General features: G+C 44.6%; 1 protein-coding gene across 2 annotated transcripts in view; it reads right to left on the bottom strand.

Moving 5' to 3' along the window:
- Positions 1–19,544, bottom strand: part of LOC141139846 (probable cation-transporting ATPase 13A4) — a 268,626-nt gene that overhangs the window by 192,598 nt on the left and 56,484 nt on the right. For both annotated transcript variants that reach the window (XM_073626375.1, XM_073626374.1), the window contains exons 12-14: positions 19,060–19,248; positions 10,365–10,426; positions 9,003–9,153 (exon numbers count right to left, since the gene is read on the bottom strand). In XM_073626375.1, coding sequence (XP_073482476.1) covers positions 9,003–9,153; positions 10,365–10,426; positions 19,060–19,248 — 402 coding nt within the window. The remainder of the gene's footprint in view (positions 1–9,002; positions 9,154–10,364; positions 10,427–19,059; positions 19,249–19,544) is intronic.

Raw genomic sequence — 19,544 nt, 5'->3', positions numbered from 1 at the left:
ACGTTTTCTATTTTTTTTTAATTTGATTATGTTTTCGAATTCGATTCGAATATGTTTTCGAATTCGATTCGAATATGTTTTCGAATTCGATTCGAATTCGTTCGTTTTTTTTTTCGGATTCGTTTAAATTCTTTACTTTTGTCATTCGGAAATTCGGATGCATCCGAATTTCCGAATAATGAAAAATTCGTCCGAATTTTGATTCGGAACGAAACGAAATGCACATGCCTATCACTAAATTATATATTGCTCAAACATGCCATGGGAATATGTGAAATTACACCCCAAACTACATTCTGTTGCTTCTCCTGAGTACGGGGACACCACATGTGTGAGACTTTTTGGGAGCCTAGCCGCATACGGGACCCCGAAAACCAAGCACCGCCTTCAGGCTTTCTAAGGGTGTAAATTTTTGATTTCACTCTTCACTGCCTATTACAGTTTCGGAGGCCATGGAATGCCCAGGTGGCACAACACCCCCCCCCCCCCCCCCCAAATGACCCTATTTTGGAAAGTAGACACCCCAAGCTATTTGCTGAGAGGTATAGTGAGTATTTTGCAAACCTCACTTTTTGTCACAAAGGTTTGAAAATTGAAAAAAGAAAAAAAAATGTTTTTTGTTGTCTTTCTTCATATTCAAAAACAAATGAGAGCTGCAAAATACTCACCATGCCTCTCAACAAATAGCTTGGGGTGTCTACTTTCCAAAATGGGGTCATTTGGGCGGGTTTGTGCCACCTGGGCATTCAATGGCCTCCGAAACTGTGATAGGCAGTGAAGAGTGAAATCAAAAATTTACCCCCTTAGAAATCCTGAAGGCGGTGATTGGTTTTCGGGGCCCAGTACGCGGCTAGGCTCCCAAAAAGTCCCACACATGTGGTATCCCCATACTCAGGAGAAGCAGCTGAATGTATTTTGGGGTGCAATTCCACATATGCCCATGGCTGTGTGAGCAATATATCATTTAGTGACAACTTTTTGTAATTTTTTTTTTTTTTGTCATTCTTCAATCACTTGGGACAAAAAAAATTAATATTCAATGGGCTCAACATGCCTCTCAGCAATTTCTTGGTGTGTCTACTTTCCAAAATGGGGTCATTTGGGGGGGTTTGTATTGCCCTGCCATTTTAGCACCTCAAGAAATGACATAGGCAGTCATAAACTAAAAGCTGTGTAAATTCCAGAAAATGTACCCTAGCTTGTAGATGCTATAACTTTTGCGCAAACCAATAAATATACACTTATTGACATTTTTTACCAAAGACATGTGGCCGAATACATTTTGGCCTAAATGTATGACTAAAATTGAGTTTATTGGATTTTTTTTATAACAAAAATGAGAAAATATCATTTTTTTTCAAATTTTCGGTCTTTTTCCGTTTATAGCGCAAAAAATAAAAACGGCAGAGGTGATCAAATACCATCAAAAGAAAGCTCTATTTGTGGGAAGAAAAGGACACAAATTTCGTTTGGGTACAGCCTTGCATGACCGCGCAATTAGCAGTTAAAGCGACGCAGTGCCAAATTGTAAAAAGTGCTCTGGTCAGGAAGGGGGTAAATCCTTCCGAGGCTGAAGTGGTTAATGTGCATGTCAGTGTGTCCATATAATATTTTTAAATAAATAAGTGCTTACACTCTCTCTGACTTCTCGGTGGTTTGCACGATGGTCTGCTATCCTTGTGAGTCCTATAGAAGAAGTACATTTTTCTTTGAAGCTGCAATCCATTAATAGTGCACTCTTTCTGTATTATGTATTATGTAGAAATGGCAAGATATATAATCTTGGTTTGATTTGGATCTGTACACTGCCACAACAAATAACGCTTTTTCTCTCATTACCAATCAAAACAGTTGTGTTTTAATTAGAAGCACAAACCTATTGCCTGGTACACACTACTATTTTTTTTTTCATTCAACCCAGCGTGCTGAATGAAAAAAAAGCTGACAGCTTTGGCTGGAGCTGCTGTACTAACGATCTAACATTAGTACAGCGATCTCCCCCGCTGAGCTTTTGTGTTCTGACAGGGGGACAGCCTCCCGCCAGAACACTCCGATCAGCGCTATCCACCATTGGCTTAGAGCGCTGATTGGGAGCTGGTTGGCTGCTGGTTTTCCATTATGCTTGTCTGACAGAAGCCAGCAAAGCCCTTTTGAAATGTTAGAGTAGTGAATGGCTTTGGATACACTTTTAACAATGTTTTTTTATTATCTTCTCTAATACTTTTACAATGTTTCAGTACACTCTCTGATTTTTATAACAGTTGTTATCAGTACTTTTCCAACCTGGATTTGATTGGCAACAAACATTAGTTCTTTGGGTTACAGAGGAAACTGTGGGGTTAATTTACTAAAACTGGAGAGTGCAAAATCTGGTGCAGCTCTGCATAAACACATAAAATCAGCTTCCATGTCTTTTTAGTCAAAGCTTAAAGGAGAAGTACAGTCAAAGCTCGTTTGGCTATACTTCTCCTATGGATCACAGGAGTGCAGTTCATTCTGCACTCCTGTGACTCATTTTCAGCAGACAGTGGGCTGAAGCCTGCTCTCTGCTGACATCACAGAGCCAGTCCAGGTCGGGGAAAGGTCGCGACTATATGGTAGGGATCCACCCAGATGCCTGGACCAGCACACCTGGTTTAGACTTTCTGCAAGCCGCTAAGAGCCAGAGCCAGCTGCTCCAGCCCCCTCCACAGCCCAGCGCTCCAATGAGCATAGGGGCAGAGCAGAGAGCTGGTGAACCAATGCTGCATCCACCTAGGTAAGTATGGCTCCAAAAAAAAAAAAAAACTTGACCTCCTTTAATTGAGAAAGCCAAAGTTAGAAGCTGATTGGCTACAATGCACAGCTGCACAAGATTTTGCACTCTTCAGTTTTAGTAAATCAACCTCAGAGTGTCAAGCTGACTATATGATGGGCAGATGCCTGAACAAGAGGGACTCCATGTCCTCTCATGCAACACTGTTTCTTTCAAGACCTGTCACCATCTCCCTTCCAGCTCAGCCAAATGAAAAGCTTCCTCACTTTTCTTCATGTAAAAAGGGAACAACTGACATGCTGTAAATTATCTTGTCAAGGTAATGGTGCTGAGAGGTTGTGTGACAGGGAGCTCCACGCAGCGTTCGGAAAGAGAGCCTTTTCCACTGAGCAGACCTCGCAAATCTCTCATGTTCACGGCAGACAAAGCCCCAGGGACACCTGCCGCACACAGAGGACCAGACATCTCTGTTTATTTCATCAGGAATTCTGCAACCCCGGTCCTGGGCCCGGATTCCAAGATGGCACTGCTGCTAACTAACACCGCTGGTTCCACTACACAGAAGAGAGCGGGTAAGGTGCTACCAGTCCCTGCTCTCGAGGCACAGCAGCCTTCAGAGCGCCTGGACTCCCCGATCTTATCCTCGGATTTTCCAAGGGCAGACTCTCCCTCAGCCTTGCTGGATGTCAGTTCACAGGGACAGCCTTCTGCAGCTGCATGGAAGGACATCATCTTCCTTCTTCCCACCAAGCAGGACATTTCAGAGATGGCAGCCTCAATAGTGAGTACACTCTCTAGAGAAATACATGACCTTAAGCAACAAATTGACACGGTGGACTCACGGGTTTCTGAAACCTCCTCAAATGCAATGAAATCTAGAGTGGCGGCACTGGAAGAGTCGCATACCAAATACCAACATCGCATAACTACGTTACAATTGTCGATTGACAATGGCGAGAACCACAATCACAGAAACAATATTAGGCTGCGGCCACGTACCGATGGGGACACCCATTTCATCTTGCAGTCCTAAAGGGAAATGACTCCTTCATTTTGCGCTGGCCTGAGCAGCTAATGGATCTCTTTGCCTTCTTGGGGACCCTGGAGGTCCCCATCCCAGACTGGCTGGATTTCCAAGCTACCTGTACAATTGGTAGCTCTCGTCCTGCTTTTCCGAGGCCCCAAAGATCCAGGAGGCAAAGACAGCAATCCAGAACAAGCACGGAATCCAGGGACACCCCGACTTCACCTGAGCCTTAACTGGGACCAGTTTTCTGGGTCCCCCTCTGGGTTGGTAGCGGTATGGTAGGATGTTACATAGAGGCCGCTGTAACATGTAAAATGTAAAAAAGTATTTTTTCCCACTTAGTTGTGATAGCTGCGGACATGAGAGCCCGAGAACTGGACAGACATTATATACAACATTTGTCCTCATAAGACTGAACAGTAGGTTGCCGTCCAAACAGGCTGCCTGCTCTGCTCTGAACTCCTAGAGCATACCTCATGGTATGTTTTCTCATATAGATAACATGTCTGATATGTCTTGACTAGTTTTGCTCCGCAGCTGGACGTGGGTTGATTCGCTGCACCCCCCTCACTACTACAACCCAGGTGGGGCTTTCTTTTGTTTTGTTTTTCCCTGGCATGTGGCTGGGGGTTGTGTCGATTCTCCCCGGAAGGCCGTGGAACATTATATTTTGAGTTATTGTAGACCAGGTAGAGTCTGGTGTGGTATGTTTTCTTGAGTTCATATTCAGGTTTATGGCGCCTTTATGAGATATACCCTACCTGTAAATTCTAACTCCCGTCAATCAGAGAACAGGTTCAAATTTACTTCCCTAAATGGTCGCGGCCTGGCCACTCCATAGAAGCGGTCTGGACTCCTCATTTATCTTAAAAAGCTCCGTACCCAGGTGGCCTTCTTGCAGGAAACCCACTTTAAACAGCAGGCAGTCCCTAGGCTTTATAATAGTGACTTTCCTAGTGAGTACCATGTATTTTGATTGCGAAGTCGGTCCACTGGACCTTTTTGAAAGAGCGTGAGGATCCCCAAGGCCGATACTTGCTCTTAAAGGGGAAAATTAGATCTACCACAGTGACCCTGGCTAATGTTTATTTTCCATACTCGGATCACCTTACCTTTTACAGGTCCCTAGTCCCAATTTTATTGGAATTCCGTGAGGGTACCTTTCTGTTGGGTGGGGATTTTAATTTCTCCCAGAAGACCTTACTTGATGTCTCGAGAGGGGCATCTCACCTTTCTTACTCCCATCTTAAAAAAAATAAAAGCAGACTTGTTTAACCTAAATCTGGTTCATCCATGGAGAATTATGCACCCGAAAGATAGGGATTATTCCTATTTTTCTCCGGTACATCGCACATATTCCAGAATTAATTTCTTCCTGATTCAGCATAAAGATTTGCCTCTTGTGGCCTCCTCCCAAACTGACTTCATCTCCTTTTCCGACCACGCACCAATTCATGTGACTTTGCGATGGGAAGCTATCCCCCTCAGTCCCCCGACTTGGAGGCTCAATAAGTCTCTGTTACAAATCCCGGAGGTGAGTTATAAACTAGACAAGGTGCTGTCTGATTACTTCTCAGAAAATGTTGACCCGTCTTTGAATCCTGGGACCATTTGGGAAGCGCATAAATGCGTGGTGCGGGGCGCGTTGATCTGGATAGGGGCCAAAAAGTAGCAGGAAAGGTCTCGGCAGATTGACTCATTCGTTTCTCAGGTGCGCTCTCTCGAGCTACTACACAAACCATTGTTGGCAGAAGCCCATCTCACGGCCCTCTTGAAGGCCAGGGAAGGATTGAAAGATCTGCTTTACCAGAAGACCGTTCAACGTATGGCCTGGGCTAGGCATTCTTTATTTGAATTTTCGAACAAAGCGGGGGCAATGCTGGCTAGAGCCGTTCGTGGCCTGTAGAAGCACACCTTCATTCCATATACCACGACCAGACAGGGAACCAAGGTAAATACCTTTTAGGATATGGCACGGAAATTTAGTGATTTTTACCAGAAATGTTATAAGTTTCACCCCACCGACTAGCCGAGTCGGCTAGTGAATACATGAGAGCCTCTGGCATGCCCACATTACCGGATGAAAAAAGAGACTCCATGGAGTCTGAGATTACAGCTGAGGAATTCAACATAGCCTTAGCTCAAACCAAACCCCGGAAGGCACCGGGGCCTGATGGCTTCACGTTGAATTATTATCACACCCTCTTGACTACCCTGACTCCTCGTTTCTTGACAGCCTATAATAGCCTGAAGGGGGAAGGTTCCATGCCAGTGGACACACAGAGGGCTTATATATCACTCATACCCAAAGAAGGGAAGGACCCATCCCAGTGTGGAAATTACCATCCAGTAGCGCTCCTCAAGGTAGATTTAAAGCTCTTCTCAAAAATTTGGTCAAACTGACTTTTACCGCATATACCAAAATTGATACATTTGGATCAGGCTGGTTTTGTGCCATTGAGGGAAGCAAGGTACAACACTGCCAGGATTTTCAACCTTATTCATACGGCCCATTCCACCAGAAGCCCCTTCCTCTTGCTTTCAACAGACGTGGATAAGGCCTTCGACAGGGTGGCCTAGAATTTCATGCGGGCCACCCTGGATCCCATTGGACTGGGTCCCAATTTGCTTTGGTACAAAAAGGACAGCTAGCTAGCTGTTCTTTTTGTACCTCTTCTATCCATGGATTGACTGTTTTGCATTCTACTCAATTTTGCACAATAAAGGTGTTAATTCCTCAATGTCCTTTTTGTACCTCTTCTGTCCATGGATTGACTGTTTTGGATTTTGCACAATAAAGGGGTTAATTATTCAATTTTGCACAATAAAGGTGTTAATTCGGTCCATGGATTGACTGTTTTGGATTTTACTCAATTTTGCACAATAAAGGTATTAATTTGGTGTGCGGCCGTCCAGCTACCTTTCTTGATTGTCTGCACGTTTGCAGAGCTAGCACCTGATGTCTGCGAGTGGGGCAGTTGATCCATGGGATAACATTAAAAAAGGGGAAATCAGGGGTTAGAGTCCCCCTGAAAATGAAGTCACAGGCGGACCAAGCAGCTTAAATAGGAAAAACACTTTATTGCACAAAAATATCAAAATACAGTAACTGGGTACCCGTCACCAACACCTGAATAATATTAAAACTAAGACAACATTGTCTATTAAGAACATCACATCAGATCAGACTATGAGCACACATAATATGCACAGGTATAGACTATAACAGCATGTGAGACAGAGTGGAATTGTGATAGGCACATAGGTCCTGGTACCACATACCTTCAGGATATGCGCATATCACCACACTGTCTACCAACTACCCCCAATTGGGGAATATGGTGTGTATGCAACAACGACTTGGGTACAGTACTGAGTAAATTAGTCCAGGAGGCCAATAGTGGTGAAAAGGACTATTTGTGGAGAATTAACCAGTTTGTGGTAGACTGTGGATACATTAGCATAGATTAGCCAAAAGCAGACCTTAATTCAGCGCTGCTGACACAGACCAAGCTGTATTATCAAAGGTTGCTCAGTGAAACAGTCTGTGGATTCTGGTAGTAGCCACAGAACATCGCTGAAAACACTAAGCAGCTAGTATTTGATCAATAGGACACTAGTCCGCCCAGACCTCGCTACACGTTCCTCCCCACCGCGGCTCCGGGTTACATCACTACACGATCATACAGCTTGGTCTCATTTAACAAGTCACCTGTCTCCAGTGTCTACGGCAGCTCATTCCCACCCACAAGTCTCCTCTGATCCCAGCTGGTGTTCTCTCAGTCACGCCCAGCACGACACAGCTGACCCCAGAGATTTGTGGATTTCCGCCCGCACATCACCGCCACTTCTTCTTAGTCACGTCCACCTCGGACACGTCCCTGCTGGTCCTAGAGACCTGTGGGAGATGTAGTTTGCAATGGGCGGTGTGGTGTGGATGATTGGATGTCATTGTGTGCTTCTCTCATTTTCTCCTGGCATGCCCACAGAGAGGGCTCGGCGTGCTTATCTCGATGGTATAGAGTTCCTTATATATTTCACAAGATGTATAGGGCCTCCCCTGATAAGTGCTGGCGGTGCAATGCTGAGGGTGGTAAAATATTCCACATCTTTTGGTCCTGCCCCAACTTGAGTCGTTTTTGGGAGGAGGTAACAACAACTATTAAACATTTGACCTCAGTAGAGTTGAAAGGAAACCCGGGCCACATGTCTCCTACACCTGACAGAAAGACCTCTCCATAAGTACAAGAAGACGCTTACGATGCAGCTCCTCAATGCAGCAAGGGCATGTGTCCCTGCATTGTGGAGGGAGTCTCAGCCACCAGCCAGGGTCATGTGGTACTCTAAAATCAATGATATCCTCCATATCGAGTAATTGACAGTTACACTTCATAATACGGAAGAACAATTTAGAGATAAGAGGATGCCCTGGAGACATTTCACTTGTATGGAAGCTTATCTGCAGGAAGTGGCCTGTTCTGAGTCCCAATTGAGCTAAATTTGGCAGGTGCACAGAGCAGCTTGCCGTGGGTTCTGTTTGCTTTGTGGGAGTATGACCCATACGCTTTGTTTTGCTTTTTACCTCCCCCTTCCCCCTTTTTTCTCTTCCTTTGTTTCTGCTAATCTCTTGCAACTTAGCCGTTGTAAAGGCAATTTATAATAGTGATCATAAAAATCGGTGGACTTCTCGACAAATGTGTGTTATGTGATAATACTTGTAGACGAACCAACGATGCACAAAGTTAGAAATGCTAGTATATCTATCTGTTCTTTTTCTTCACTAGATTCACTCATTCTCATTTGTTCAATCTTCCATGTCTGATTTTTACGGTACGTGTACCTATGGGTCTCTAGGTCCCTTGGTTTTACTGATTATAGATGCTACAGTATATGCAAAGTAATACACAAACTGTCAACAAACATTTTCATAAGTCTTGTTTGTTTTCGGCATTTGGTATCTACCGATTAAGTGTTTCCTTATTTGGGAAAATGACTTGACTTGTTGTATCTGAGATGCTTTGCCATAATAAAAGAATACAAACAATGATCCTGTCAAGACTTGTAGTGTAACAGTCACTTATGACTGAATCATTTTGTCTCTCTTCAGTTAACCCATACACAGCTTAATTATCAACTGACTATATGTATTGTATAGTTTCGGGAAGACATGATAATCCATGCGTTATACTATAAGTGACATTTTTATCTTATTCTCCTTACCCAGCCTGTTTCTTCAAACATTTTTAGGTCAAGTGGGTCTCCATGTAGTTTGCCATCCAGGACAATGAGAGAGTGACAGCTAACCATTGCTCCTAACAGTGGACCCCAAGGCAAGTTGTTCCCAGGTGTAAAGCAATGTACATCCTGAAAACTATATAATCATATCATGTAAACAAATAATTATAAAACACAAAAAGTGCAAGCAATTCACATATAGCAGAATGCACTATACAATGTAATATCTAACTATTATAATAGAAGATTTATATCACTTGTGATACAATTTTCAGGAGACAGAACACTCTTGATACTGGGCCAGTTATTCCATATTTGTCTCAAGCATAATGAAACTGCTTTGTTCCTCGTCAAAGCTCTTTCACTAACCCCTTCACTGCTAGAATATTACCATCTCTTTAAGAGACTCATTTTAGTTAAAGTGTTAATAAACCCACAAGAGTAAAATCAGTCTGTATATGCAGTAAAGTATGCCTGTTATACTCACTGTGGAACCTAAGGGGTTAATCCTCTGAATTGTGTACAAAGGCTGTTTGATCCTGCCTTCTCTGATCCTCCCCTTCTTCTAGTGACTCCAATTCATCTCCGGATAGTACAGAGGGTAGGGGACAAGCTGCATACGCTCAGTTTGGTGTGTATTGCTAGAGTGTTTTTGTTTTTTTGTTTTTTTTGAGTATAGTGCATATGATCAGCACAGGGCCAATCAGCACTGTCCAGACTGAGGGTCAGGGGTCCTGCAGCCTCATAGGACAGCCAGAGCAGTATAAAAACTCCTCCTACAAGCTTTAACCAGACACTGATAGAAGTCACAAGACTGCTCTGACTGCTGATGAGAAAAGGTATTTAGCAGTTTATATTTACTAAAACTATTGCATTTCCATGTTCTGTGTCCTGTGGGAGACCAGGTATAGTGAATGCAGAGTCCTGCGTTTAGTAGCTCTTTAAATGATTCCCTGCAAACAGGTTTTTTAGGTACATGTTAGCCAATAACTCAAGTTCCCACCAACTCTCTTAAAAAAATCATGAATAACACATGGGGTTAATTTACTATGGTAGAAAAGTTGTTCACTTTGCAAAGGAAGTTGCACATTACAAGGGAATTTTCCCCAGAGCTGAATGTGGGGAACCTTCACTTTGCAAAGAATACTCAGTCATGTATTATTGGGGATTACAAGTCAGTGGATCTTCACTTCTTTCACTAAGCTTTGGGGAAAAAAAACTGTATTTGCCTTTAGAAAATTAACCCCCCATGATGTGTACATTAAAACCATATCATGAACTATAAAGAAACAATTTAGTTCAGAACAGCTGCCATAAACCAAAGTCAAGGTAAAATATTAAACTTACAATGTTCCTCCTGAGGGAAGTATGCCCCGTAGTTCCATGCCATCCTCTGTCAGGGTACCTGTCTGTATTTAAAAGAATATCAAATCATTTATTATATTCTGTACACAGATCTATCTATCTATCTATCTATCTATCTATCTATCTATCTATCTATCTATCTATCTATCTATCTATCCAAAAGTGCTTTTTAGAGGGTGAATGGTACTAACAGGAAAATGCCAAAATACAAGGGGTTACAGCACTTAAAACATAATTGATTGCTTCTATTAAGGAATAATCTAGTTACTCTAGATACCCAAGAGGTGTAACCACGTGTTAACCTTTACATATTTATAGCAAACTTTTTGCCACAAAAACAGGGATTCTTAGTTTGAAATAATCTAAAATACATATTCAAGTTTTACAAGTTGTATAAATTGTGGTTTAGTCTGGATCCGTTTCAAAAAAACTGGATCAAGACTTTACACCCATGTGCAAGGGCCCCTACTGTTGTACTTTCTAGCAAAAAGTGCAATACCCCGCAATACTCTGCAATACCCTGCAATGGCCTGCAATACTCTGCAATACCCTGCAATACCCTGCAATACCCCGCAATACTCTGCAATACTCTGCAATACCCCGCAATACCCTGCAATAATCTGACATACCCTGCAATACCCAGCCATACTCTGCCATACCCAGCCATACTCTGCTATACCCAGCCATACTCTGCAATACTCGGTGATACCCAGCCATACTTTGCCATACCCAGCCATACGCAGCCATGCTCTGCCATGCTCAGCCATACTCGGCTGTACTCGCCCTCTGTATGTGGCCAGGCTGTGGAAGTCTCACACATGTGGTATCGCTGTACTCAGGAGGAGTAGGAGAATCTATTTTGGAGTGTCATTTTTGGTATGTACATGCTATGTGTTAGAAATATTGTATAAATGGACAACTTTGTGTTAAAAAAAAAAAGCGTTTTAACCTCTTTCCGCTCGCTGGTCGTCATACAACATCCTTGACTTTGTGCGCGGATATCTGAATGATGCCTGCAGCTACAGGCATCATTCAGATATCAGCTTTTTCAGCCGGCGATTCCCTACACCATAAGAATGATCATAGCAGCTGTTCCACTGCTTGATCATCCTTACGGGAGGCGAGAGGGGACGCCCCCCCACCGCCCTCAGGTGCTTTTACCGACTCACCGCTACGATCGTAGCCAGGATTGTTTTTTTTTTTTTTTTTTTATTTCAGGCTTCCCAGCCTAGAGGTGAGATGTGGGGTCTTATTGACCTCATATCTCACTGTAAAGAGGACCTGTCATGCCATATTCCTATTACAAGGATGTTTACATTCCTTGTAATAGGAATAAAAGTGATCAAAACTTTTATTTTTTGGACAAAAGCATCAAACTAAAATAAATAAAGTAAAATGAACAATAAAAAAAAAAAAATTCCCTCGTGTCCCCATGTGCTCACATGCAGAAACGAACGCATACGTAAGTCCCCCCGCATATGAAAATGGTGTTCAAACCACACATGTGAGGTATTGCTGCAAACGGTAGAGCGAGAGCAATACGTATGGCCCTAGACCTCCTCTGTAACTCAAAACATGTAACCAGTAAAAAATGTTAAAGCATCGCCTATGGGAATTTTTAAGTAGCGAAGTTTGGCGCCATTCCACGAGCGTGTGCAATTTTGAAGGGTGACATGTTAGGTATCTATTTACTCGGCATAACTTCATCTTTCACATTATGCAAAAACATTGGGCTAACTTTACTGTTTTGTTTTTTTTTTAAAGCACAAAACTGTACTTTTCCAAAAAAAACGCGTTAGAAAAATTGCTGCGCAAATACCGTGCGAGATAAAAAGTTGCAACGACCACCATTGTATTCTCTAGGGTCTTTGCTAAAAAAATATATAATGTTTTGGGGTTCTATGTAATTTTCTAGCAAATAAATGATGATTTTTATATGTAGGAGAGAAATGTCAGAATTGGCCTGGGTGCTCCAGAATGCCTGAAGGTGCTCACCTGCATGTTGGGCCTCTGTATGTGGCCACGCTGTGTAAAACACATGTGGTATCGCCATACTCGGGAGTAATAGCAGAATGTGTTTTGGGGTGTAATTTGTGGTATGCATATGCTGTGTGTGAGAAATAACCTGCTAATATGACAATTTTGTGAAAAAAAAAAAAAGAAAAAAAAAATCTTGATTTTGCAATGAATTGTGGGAAAAAATGACAACTTAAAAAAACTCATCATGCATCTTTCTAAATACCTTGGAATGTCTTCTTTCCAAAAAGGGGTAATTTGGGGGGTATTTGTACATTTCTGGCATATTAGGGTCTCAAAAAATTAGATAGGTCATCAGTACTTCAGGTGTGATCAATTTTCATATATTGGCATCATAGCTCTATAACTTTCACAAAGACCAAATAATATACAACAATTTGGGTTATTTTTACCAATGATATGTAGCGGTATAAATTTTGGCCAAAATATATGAAGAAAAATTACTAATTTGCAAAATTTTATAACAGAAACGAAGAAAAATGCATTTTTTTACAGAATTGTTGGTCTTTTTCTTTTATAGCGCAAAAAACAAAGAACCCAGCGGGGATTAAATACCACCAAAAAAAAGCTCTATTTGTGTGAAAAAAAGGACAAAAATTTCATATAGGTACAGTGTTGCATGACTGAGTAATTGTCATTCAAAATGTGAGAGCACTGAAAGCTGAAAATTGGTCTGGTTATTAAGGGGGTTTAAGTACCCAGTGGTCAAGTGGCTAAACAGGGGCAGAAAATTGGGCCTTGGGTGGTGGTGGCGCCCTAAACCAAAAATATTGTTGGAAGCTAGCATCATCAAGATTGAGGAGGAATAGGATAGTCATCATAGGCAGATTTCAAGGGTTTCCACCAGGCCCGGACTGGGAGAAAAAATAGGCCCAGCCATTTTAGACTGAGCAGCCCATGGCATAATTTACCGGCCTCTTCCCCAATTTCCATCCTACTGGAGGTGAGGGGGACCAGGAAAGAGCACGAGGGGGTCGTAGAGCATGGGGGGATAGCAGAGAGCATAGGGGGTCTGGAGAATGTGGAGGAGTGAAGGGCATTGTGGGGGGCTGGTGAGCAGGGAGGCTGGAGAGCATAGGGGGGGCAGAGAGCACAGGGGGGCTGTAGAGCACTAGGGGGGCTGTAGAGAACTGGGGGGGCACTTGGGAGCATGGGGGCAGAGAGCGCTGGGGGGAGTCTGAGGGCACAGGACTAGGGGGCTAAAGAGCACTGGGGGAGCGAAGAGCACCAGGGGCGAAGACCACAGGGGGGTGGGGAGCCTGAGAAAGCAGGGGGGCTAGAAAGCACAAGGGGAAAAGCACTGGGGGAAATCAGAGAGCACTGGGAGGGGTGGAGAGCACATGGGTGGGGGAGCTGAGAGCACAGGGGGGCTCAGAGCATGGTGGGCTGGAGAGCACGGGGGGAGAGCACAGGGGGAAGTCAGAGAGCACTGGGGGGCTGGAAAGCACATGGAGGGAGCTGAGAGCATGGGGTGCCTGAGAGCATGAGGGGAGCTGAGAGCACTGGGGGGCTGGAGAGCACTGGGGGGGCTGGAGAGCAGGGGGGGCACTTGGGGGAAGTCAGAGCACTGGGGGGGTGGAGAGCACATGGGGGACCTGAGAGCCCAGGGGGGTCAGAGAGCACTGGAAGGTGGAGAGCACATGGGGGGACCTGAGACCCCAGGGGGGTCAGAGAGCTCCCTGGGGGTTAAGAGCACATGGGGGGAACTAAGAGCCCGGGGGGTCAGAGAGTACTGGAGGGGCAGCAGAAAGTAACTATATAGGAGGATATAGAAGAATCACTCTCTCCATCTTCCTCCTGCAGCCGCTGAATGCATGTAGGAGAGAGAGCAGGAGAAGCACATTTTAAGAGGCTGCAGGAGTAGAATAGAGAAATTGATTCTTCTATGCAGCCATCCCGCCGCTCCTCCTATCCAGGCACACAGGGAGCTCACTTTCTTTCTGGCCCTGTGTCTCCTCCAGATCCCCTCCCGTATCATGGTCACAAATCACCTAACCTGTAGTTTCACCCCCCCGGCCTGATGGCAGAGCGGAACTGGCCGGCCGGCCGCTGGGAGGCCAGGTGAGCGGCGCAGGCTCAAGGAGCAGCCTGGCTGCTTTGGCCACACCAGCACATGTGGTCCGGTGGCCCCTATGGCCAGTCCGGGCCTGGTTCCCACATCCATAGCAAATTCAATCAGTTACATCAGCATCAGGTGCTTGATAGCTGCTGATCCAAGACTGATTCATTTTTATGAATGTGAGCCTATCAACGGAGTCTGTGGACAGGTGCACTCTTTGATCCATTACAAACCCTCCAGCAGCACTGAATGTGCATTCAGAAAGCATGCTGGATGCAGGACAGGCCAGTAGCTCAGTTTCATATTGAGCAAGTTCTGGCCAGTGGTCCATCCTCAAGATCCAGTAACCCAGTGGATGTTCTGTTGGAAAGGTCTCCAAGTCTGCTCTTGCCCCTAGATATTTTTGTACCATATAATGCAGATGCTGGTGATGGTTGCTTAAACCGATTAGACCTTGGCGCTGAGGACTGAAAAATTGTTTAAAGGAATCGGTCAGCCGGCCACTTTCTCCACCGCTTATTCTCTTACTGAGCGAAGCCTCAGCAACACGTTGTCCAGCACCAGGAAATTGTAACCTCCCGGGGTCTGGAAATGCATTGCACAAACCTTTCTTCAAGGCCTACTGAAGATGTTTCATCCTCTGCTCCCTCTGCGAAGGCAGGATGAGTTCTGCAACATTACCCTTGTAACGTGGATCAAGAAGGGTTGCCAGCCAGTAATCATCCCTCTGCTTGATACCACGAATCCTAGGGTCCTTTCACATGCTTTGCAGAATCAGGGAGGCCATGCAGTGTAAGTTTGCTGAGGTATTCAATTCTGAGTCTTCTGGGTCACTAAGCATCACATGATCCGTAACTACCTCCTCCCAGCCACGTACAACTCCTTGGGTTTCTGGGGACTGAAAACCATCCCTTGAAAACTGCTGCTGACTGTTATCCTCTATGGCCATGCTGACACAATTCTCCTCCTCTTCTTCCTGTGTGTTTGGCGGGCCCGCAGGAATGCTATCTGGATAAAGGGCCCTTGAGAGGTAAGGAAGTCCTTCTCTTCCTCCCGCTGTTCTGCCTCAAATGCCCTGTCCATGATTCCACCAAGCGTGTGCTCTAACCGGAAGACTAGAGGGACAGTGCCACTGATGCATGCATTGTCGCTGCTCACCATCCTTGTGGCCTCCTCAAATGGTGACAGGACAGTGCATGCATTCTTGATCAGTAGCCACTGGCATGGCGAAAAGAAGCCAAGCTCCCCTGACCCTGTCCTGGTGCCATACTCACACAGGTACTCATTGATGGCCCTATGCTGTGTGTGCAGCCGCTGCAGCATTGCCAATGTTGAGTTCCACCTGGTGGGCATGTCACAAATGAGGCGGTTGGTGGACAGGTTGCATTTGAATGTCAGCCAGCGGAGCACTGGCATTGTATGACCGGCAGAAATGACCACAGATTTTTCTGGCCTGCCTCAGGAGATCCTGTAAGCCTGGTTACCTGCTAAAGAACCGCTGCACCACCAAATTCAGGACGTGTGCCAAACATGGAACATGGGTGAAGTGTCCCTGTCGGATGGCGGAAAAAAGGTTGGTGCCATTGTCGCATACAACCATTCCTGGCTGAAGCTGGAGTGGCGCCAAACACCTCTGAGCCTGCCCCTGCAGAGCTGACAGAACCTCTGCCCTAGTGTGGCTCCTGTCCCCTAGACAGACCAACTCAAGCACCGCATGGCATTTTTTAGCCTGACTGCTTGCATAGCTCCTTGAATGCTTACAGGGCACCGCTGGTTCAGATAAATCTGCAGAAGAGGCCATAGAGGAAGAAGAAGAGGAGGGGGTGGAAGAGAGAGCTGTGGCAGAATCACCACTAGCATTTTGGAGGCATGGTTGCGGAACAAGCACCAACAACACTGAACCCTATCCTGCATCCTTCCCAGCTGCCAGAAGAGTTACCCAGTGCGACGTAAATGGAAAGGTAACATCCCTACCCATGCCTGCTGGACCATTAGTCAGTGGTAATATGAACCTTACTGCTGACCGCCCTGTCCAACGAGGCCAAAACATTGCCTTCCACATGCCGGTAGAGAGCTAAAATGGCCTTCTGTGAAGAGAAATGACGTTTTGGAACCTGCCACTGAGGTACAGCACATTCCACAAATTCACGAAAGGAGACAGAGTCTACCAGCTGAAAAGGCAGCAGTTGCAGTGCAAGCTAGCATTTAGACGCTGAGCATGTGGATGGCTGGGACCGAATTTCTTTTTACGATTCAGCAACTGGGGTAGGGAAATTTGCCTGCTAAAATCAGATGGTGGTGTACTGCTAGCAGACTGGCTGCAAGTACTTGGGACACCTATTGCTATACCTTCATTCCGCTCAGTGCAGGTTTTTGAGGGGACTGGAGGTATAGTAGGGTTGGAGATCCCAGATGAGGAGCTAGGAGAAGTCCGCCTTTTTCTTTGATGTGGGTCTTTCAAGTGCTAATGTCAACGGACTGCATGGCAGGTTGTCATATGTCTGGTCAAGCATGTGGTGCCCAAATGGCTGCTGTTCTGGCCATGCTTGATCCAATTCAGACATAGGTTGCGCACAACAATGGTGCAATCTGCTGCACACATGTAGAAAAAGGCCCACACCAAGGAACTTTTAAAAGTCATCAGGGAGTCAGCAGCACCCTGCACCTGCGGAGCGCTGCGGTGTGATACAATAGGGTGGCTGCCCTTAAGCTGCTCCCTAGAGGAGATCTTCCCTCATTGGAGTTATGCCTCCTCCTCCTCATCTCTTCTCTCAGGCACCCAAGTACAGTCAGTGACCTCATCATCCCCTCCCCCCTCGTCACGGGAGAAAACTTGGCAGTATGCTGCAGCTGGGGGAACATGACTGCCAGTTTCTTGTCCTTCGTGGGCACCCCCTCTCTCTAGGCTCACGTTACTCCCTTCCTCAACCTGGGAACAAACATTGGAGCCTTCAAATCGCTGCTCATCCTCCAGCAGCATGTACCTGACACTGTGGTCGAATAATTCTGGGAACTCCTCCATGCATCATGGTGGGGCTACAGAAGGAGTGACTGTGGACAAGGAGCCAGTGGAATAGGCTGCTTTGGCAGCTGTGCTGGAAGGCAGACTACTCTGAGCCTTGGTGACAGAGGATGAGGAGGATGAGGACGGCTTTGTTATCCACTCCACCAACTCTTCTGCATGTTCTGGCTCAATAACACGGCCAGCAGAAGAAAAAAGGATAAGCGTGCCCCACGGCCACCTGCAGAGGATGCACCATGTCCATAACCACCACTGTTGACTGTAGACACAGAGGCTGCTTTCCCTCTTTTAGTGGCCTGTGAGCATCTGCCTCTCCCTGGTAGCATTCCAGACATGATGTATTTTTTGTTTTGCAACACCACACTACACTGTATTAGATACTGTGTACACCGCCTGCACTGTATTAGCAACTGTACAACGGCTGCACAGTATTGTGTACTGTGTACACCACCAGAAGTGTAGTAGAAACTGTTCACACTGTATTAGATACTGTGTACACTGCTTGCACTGTATTAGAAACTGTACTACAGCTGCACTGTACTGTGTACTGTGTACACCACCAGAAGTGTAGCAGAAACTGTACACACTGTATTAGATACTGTGTACAACACCTGCACTGTACAGGCGGTCCCCTAGTTACAAACATCCGACTTACAAACGACTCCTACTTACAAACGGAGGGAGACAACAGGAAGTGAGAGGAAATCTACCCCTAGGAAGATAAATTCACTCCTGTAAGAGGCATTATGGGAAAAAGGCGTCTCCAGTATTGGCGTATAACACGCACACGCTATTTGCACCCGATTTTCATGGTGAAAAAGTGAGTGTTATACGCCAATAAATACAGTATATATATATATATATATATATATATATATATATATATATATATATATATATATATATAAAATGCAGAGTATATATATATATATATATATAATATATATATATATATATCAAATACACTGCCACTAACTGAATAACCTACCTGCTTAATCTAAGTCAAGCTATCTCTCTGTCCACGCCAACAACACTACACACGGCCGCCCTGTAAGCAGCCTTATACAGTATTGGCCTTTGGCCAATTATGGCTCTCTTAGCAGATCGTGCTGTGATTGGCCAAAGCATGCAGGTCAGGTGCATGCTTTGGCCAATCATCATACAGCAATGCACTGGCGTTCAAATTTTCCACGAACGCCCCATAATGTTCGCTGTTTGGCGAACGGCCAAACACCCGATGTTCGAGTCGTACTTATGTTCGACCCGAACATCGAGCTCATCCCTAATTTCACTAAAATATATAACCCCATTTGGATGTGATGTACAAATCTACCATGTGCTAACATAGTCCTCTCTATATATTCTGCTTCAAGAGAAGGGATTTTCTTAACAAAATGAATAACTTAAACAAACATGATACCATAAAAAGAAATTGGCTTAAAAATTGAAATGGTAATGAATACAAAAACATAAAATCAGATTTGCAGGGATGAGCTCTAAATATGTTTTCTACAGATCAGGATTTGTAGACCAAAATTGTTCTACAGGTGACTTCTTACTTTATCAAAGCAGATGATGTTAAGCTGTCCACACATATTAATCCTCTGTGCACTTAAACAGAATATGTTGTTTTTCTTAAGTCTTGTTTGTGAGTACAATGTACAAATTGTGAGAGAGGCTGGTAGAGCGGCCGGAATGCTGACGGTTACAAGAAGTAAACACCATAGGACAGTCATGCTGGTTGAGCCCTACAGGAGATCAAACAAAAAAACAAGTTGCAGCATTCAGTTCTAGATCTTTACATATACAGTATTTTAAGGTGTCCTACAATATGGATGAACATAGAGGCTTACCGTATTTATAATGGTAAACAAATTATATATTTTCCTTTATATTATTTCCAAATGTTCTGCATATTCATAAAGCTGCTCTGAATAACTTAGCTACATTCCAATTGTCAAATCAGCAGTAGTATATAGAAATCAGTGCTTCTTAAATTTCAGTTTACTGCTGCTGTTTTTACACTTGGCATGTAGCTCTACCA

Source organism: Aquarana catesbeiana, linkage group LG04 (genome assembly GCF_042186555.1).
Source record: "Aquarana catesbeiana isolate 2022-GZ linkage group LG04, ASM4218655v1, whole genome shotgun sequence".
Taxonomy (NCBI): Eukaryota; Metazoa; Chordata; class Amphibia; order Anura; family Ranidae; genus Aquarana; species Aquarana catesbeiana.
This window is presented reverse-complemented; position numbering and strand designations above follow the sequence as displayed.